This window comes from Eschrichtius robustus, chromosome 10 (genome assembly GCF_028021215.1).
Source record: "Eschrichtius robustus isolate mEscRob2 chromosome 10, mEscRob2.pri, whole genome shotgun sequence".
NCBI lineage: Eukaryota > Metazoa > Chordata > Mammalia > Artiodactyla > Eschrichtiidae > Eschrichtius > Eschrichtius robustus.
In genome coordinates this window covers 1,583,989-1,589,038 of record NC_090833.1, presented here as the reverse complement: position 1 = coordinate 1,589,038, position 5,050 = coordinate 1,583,989, and the positions used below count along the sequence as shown (strand labels likewise).

The following is a 5,050-nucleotide window of genomic DNA, read 5'->3' as shown; positions in this document are numbered from 1 at the left end:
CTCGCCTATTGGTTGAATTCAGGCCTCCTGGACCTCATCAGGCGCCCCGCTTAGCCAGTGCTGACAAATTCTCGCTGCCACCCAGCCAAATCCCCAGGACAGGCTCCAGCGGTGGGGCCCCTGGACTCATGGCAGGGTGGCCCTACAGCCCACCACACTCCTTCTCCAGCATGGCAGATGGCTGCTTTTCAAGGTTCGGATTTGACTCGTGAAAAACGGCATCTGTGGTATTTTAGGCTGATTATATCCTTTAAAAAAGGTATAAACTTTTTGAGCTTTAAACAGTCATGCTGTCAACGTGTTAAAAAAATAAGTTTAATGCAGGTGGCTCATTTCATAAAGAATTTCACAGGCACTCAAGACACCAAGCAGCGTTTTGTCCGCACCACCGTGACCCCCCTGCTGTCCCAGCCCCGTGGACACATGCCCACCTCAGAGTAACGTGAGTCAACTAACACAAAACAAAGCTTTTAAGAAACAGCATGATTTGGTGCAAAACGTGCTCTGCAGCGCCGAGGAGGGGGGTCCACGTGGGTCGGCTCCGCGCCTGCCGTCCGGGTGACGGGGACAGACTCACTCCCACTTCCCTCGGAGGAGCCGTCCACTGACCTCGAGTGGACAGTCGTCCGACAAAAACTGGCTACAAATTAAAGACCACAGTTTACAGCCAAGTGTTTTTTGCCTTCTTTACCTGATTTGGCTTTTTTTTCCAGTGGCACACAACTGCCCCCACAGCTCCCCCTGGCCACTGGGGGACCCAGCCAGGCAGGGTTGAAGGGGCTACCGCCCGTGCCCGCGGGTGTGGGGTGAAGTAGCATCGGCCTGCCTGTCACCCTCAGTATGGGGCCCTATGTCCCGCCTCTGGCTGTTGTCCCAGCTGACAGAGTGCCCCTCGCCTGCCCACAAGGCCTGCGGCTACCCTGTCCCCAACTGATGGAGGCCAGGGTGAGGGGTCTGGGCAAAATGCTGGCCCTCTGGTATGTTCTCTCTGCAACCGAAAGCCCCCCTGGACCACTGGTTCTTTCCAGGCCCACATTCATTTTTGCTTTGTACTCCCAGCTGCTCTAACAACCAACGAGGCAGGGACAAAGGGGCCGCCGAGCCCCTCACTCGGAGATCCAGCCCTGGTGCAACCCTGATTCCAAGAGGTATGTCTTCCAACAGACACGTCTCGAACCTGGACGTTCCCTGAGGGGAAGAGAATGAAAGCCCCGCAAGGCCAGAAAGAAACTGAGTTACCTCCCCAGAAATCCACACTTGAAGAGATGACAACATCCAGCTGACATTCTCAACAGACCTGCCCGGGAGGAAGAGAGTTGTGCCCTGGACCCGGCACTCCCCTGGGCTGGCCCCTGATCTAGGAACTGCCAAGCAAACCGAGGTGCCACTTAAGCCCGGCCTGGGACTCAGGACCCCCACGCCTCGCAGGGTAACAAATGGAGGAGAGTCCGTGGGCTGAGCGAGGACTTGGTGGCCCAGGGCGGAGTGAAGAGCTTGGTGGCAGTGTGGTGCATCAGCTGGTGGAGCCTGACGCTTCCCTAAGGCTGGGGCAGGGGCCGGGGGCGCACAGGAGGGGGCTGTGCAGCCAGGATCTCCCCTCCAGATCTGCACCTGGGTAGCACACCCCTCCCGGGGACCTCCCACACCACTGGTGACACCACTGCCCTGGAGAGGGGACAGGGACACAGGCTCTCCAAGTACAGACTGGACCCATACCCCCCCCCGGCCCCGCCCCGGGAATAGCTTGGAAAGTGCAGGCTGGAACCACAAGCAGGTGGCGCAGGGGACGTGGCACCAAAACCACACACAGAAAGGGTCCGAGCAAAGGCCAGCAGGAGGGAGGGCGCCAGTGTCCCCTTCACAGAAGTCTCAGCCCTTTCCTGAGCCAGAGACGCAGGGGTCGGGGGTGGGTTATGCCTCTGACACGGCGCCGAAAGGGCCCTGACCTACCGCGTCGAGAAAAGCGCCCGCCGCAGGTGCATCTACGGCCGGGTCGCCAGAAACCGTCCCCGGAAGAGCCCGCGGCGCCCTCACATGTCCACGAAGACCATGAAGCACCAGCCCAGGCCCCCGACCAGCAGCATGGTCACGTGGACGCCGTAGACCAGCAGCTCGTTGAGGAGGCGGAAGTCCGCGCGCCGGCGGCCCAGTAGCAGCAGCAGCGCCGACAGCTGGAGCTGGAAGCGCAGCAGCACGCGCACGCCCAGGTACTGCAGGCAGAAGAGGGCGGCCAGCGCACCCCACAGCGCGGCCGTGAAGAGGCTGCAGCTGAAGTAGAGCAGGAAGCGGATGAAGCCGTACAGCCAGCGTGCCCGGATGTACACGTCGAAGTTGTTGTACTTGGTGCGGGCCGGGCGGGAGGCGCGCGCCGGGCCGCAGGCGGCGTGCAGGCAGGTGGTGTGCGGGCCCTGGAAGGAGCGCACCCGCCGGGGGATGGGCATGACCGGCATCGGGCCCGGGCGTTAGTCAGCATAGGCGTCGCGGGTGCCTGGGCCTGGGAGGCCGAGGCTGAGTCCCGGGGGAGGCGTGGGCCTGCAGGGAGAGCGACACGGAGAGGAGCCAGGTCAGCCGGGACACCAGCCAGCCCGGGGCCGCTGGGAGACCGAGCCTGGGACTTGGGATCCGCTCACATCCTCCGGGGTTACTCTTCCCATAAACGCTACTGAGGACACTCCAAAGGGACCCCCAATCACTGGGAACCAAAATTCCACCAGGAACACCAGGAAGAAGGGTTAGGACAGTGGCCGCTGGCCCCCTGGCAGTCAATGCCAAAACCCATGAGGAAGGGCCAACAGAAACCCTGGCTAACCTCCCCCTCCCCCAGGCTCGGCGAGTCCCCTTCACTGGACTCACCGTCCGGCTTTTATCTGGGATGCCCATGCCTGCCTGCACTTCTGTGGCTGCTTTATCCAGGGTGAATAAGTCCCCGAGTGGCAACCACAACAGGACAGGACGAGGGAGAGGGTGTCCACAGGGCAGACGGGGGCCGTTCTCTTCAGCAACTTGACAGGCCAAGTGCTGGGGACCAGGCAGCCGGCACCGGCTCTGGGCTCCCCTGCGGGGCCTGAACCCTCGTGCTGTCGTTCACCAGGAGTGACCTTGGCCAGGTCACCTCACCCCGAGACCGTCCCTGCTCTGCACAACGGGGATGTCGAGCGCTGGGCTCGCAGGGGTGCTGTGGTTAGCAGGCGTTACCGGGCAAGTGCTGCCCGTGCCTGGCAGAGAGGATGACGGCCCAGGGCCAGTGGTGTTATCGCAGGGCACAGGCCCTGTGCCTTGGGCCACCACAGGAGAGGAGGAACAGCAAATGGCTCTCTAGTTTTGCCTGGCAGTTGTCATTTATAGGTTGCCTGAATCGTGGCTGGAAACACAGAACTGGAAGTTCAGGACGTGTAAAATCGGAGCAGCAAAGTTGGTTACAGGCTCTGGGGAAGCACTGCCGAGGGCATCTGCGTCCCATCACATGGCTTGTAGCCTGAGGGCCTGCAGGGGGATTTCTGCTAGCTCCCTCTCTGGCCGCCCACTTGCTGCTCTGGCCTGAGGCGGAGGAGGGGGAGGCCGGGCGCGTCCACCCTCCTCTGCCCACAGGCCCAGCCCTTCCCGCAGGCTTCGGTCAGAAGGCGGTCTGACCGCAGCTAATGGCACTCAGACGTCGGTGCTCCCTTCACGCGGCGGAGTCGCGGCCCCGGGCGGGCCGCTCGCCATCCTCCCATCGCCACCTGGCCGCGGGCAACGCATCTGCGCCACGGGCTTCCAGGTCGGGGCCGGGGCGTCCGCGCGGCACCCACGCGCTCGCTTCTGGGGGGTGCCGGGCCCCAGATCCCGGAGGCAGGACTGACCCGTGGCGCCCCCGGGAGCCGCCCCCGCCCCGCCCGGGCACCCCCGCCCGCTCACCGGGTGCCCTCTCCGCGCCGGCGTCCCGAGCCGCGCGGCCCCCTGTCCCTCGGGGCTCCGGGAGCAGGGCGGCCGCATGGTGCCGACGGCGCGGCCCGGACCCTCACGCGTCCCCGCCCGGGGCCGCCCCGAAGGGCCAGGGGCTCCTGCGCCCGGTGGCCGGCGGCGTTTGGCCTAGCGTGGGAGCCGTAGCGCCGTCCCTCTGCGGCCACCGTAGGACTTTCCTCACGCCCCTCCGCCCGAGCCGACACGGAGAGCGCCTCCCTTCCCCCAGCTCCGTTCCGACCCCGAGCGCCCGGAACTCGGCGCTTCCCCTGGGCGTACGTGCGTGCGCGGCGCGGCGCGCGGCCCCTGACTTTGCCACCCGACAACACCGCCCCGCCTACGCCGCCGGCGTCTCGGCCCGTCCTGCGCAGGCGCAGATAGCGAACCTGAGCCGCGGAGTCCCCGGGCAGCTCCTCTGCTCATGCGCTGCTGCGCCCGAGGCGGTTGGCAGTGCGCAGGCGCGGGTCCTAAGGGCGCAGCTGTTCTCCCGGCCCCGGTAGAGCGCTTGCCAATGGCCCCGAGATCGGTCCCTGTCCTGCGTGTCTGCCGCCCGGCGAGTCTGAAGCGGGCTGCGTGACACCACCCACGGACGCACGTCCCCAAATGTAGGGAAGACTGGCCGGCTGACCAGCCACGGACACCAAGGTCCCCAAATGTAGGGAGTCAGGGCGGGCTGGCTGACACCCACGGAGCCCTGGGGTTGCCCTTTGCCAGGAGAGTGAGGATTTCGGTGTAGACGTGTTTAAACATTTTAATCCGATCGAGGTCAGGGTAGGGGAAACTCTTCACCCTCCTTGGATTTAGTCGGCAAGTTCCATTTGCCTGAATTCTATCAGTTGTGGAGAAGCTGCTAGTTGCACACGCGTGGGAGCGGCTGGTTCTGTCTCCCAGTGCCTGCGGGTCCTGGTCTGGGTCGCTGTTTTGGACACTGGATGCTCTGATAGAGGCCAGCTCCTCGGGCATCCTTTACAGAAGACGGCTGACCCGCCAGGGCGGCGAGCCACCTGCAGGAGCCCCTACCTGCAAGCACGTCACCTCCCCTTGCAGGTCCTGACCCCGACCCGCCCACGCCCCCTCCCTGTCGTGTGGGAAGGGGTCCGATGCTTGCGGG

General features: G+C 64.4%; 1 protein-coding gene across 2 annotated transcripts; it reads right to left on the bottom strand.

The window, feature by feature from the left end:
* Nucleotides 1-293: 293 nt before the first annotated feature.
* Nucleotides 294-4,271, bottom strand: TMEM250 (transmembrane protein 250). Of its 2 annotated transcripts, none has more exons than XM_068553497.1 (2): nucleotides 3,895-4,271; nucleotides 294-2,532 (listed from the first exon to the last, which is right to left on the bottom strand). In XM_068553497.1, exon 2 carries the CDS (start codon nucleotides 2,448-2,450, stop codon nucleotides 2,031-2,033), a length of 420 nt encoding a protein of 139 aa, XP_068409598.1. In that variant the 5' UTR covers nucleotides 2,451-2,532; nucleotides 3,895-4,271; the 3' UTR covers nucleotides 294-2,030. The 2 variants fall into 2 exon arrangements, with proteins under 2 accessions (XP_068409598.1, XP_068409599.1); XM_068553498.1 differs by lacking the exon at nucleotides 3,895-4,271 and adding an exon at nucleotides 2,854-3,878.
* Between the last annotated feature and the right edge of the window lie 779 nt (nucleotides 4,272-5,050).

Bases quoted from the DNA above. Each gene is read 5' to 3' on its own strand.
- TMEM250 (XM_068553497.1), bottom strand. From the start codon at position 2,450: ATGCCGGTCATGCCCATCCCCCGGCGGGTGCGCTCCTTCCAGGGCCCG.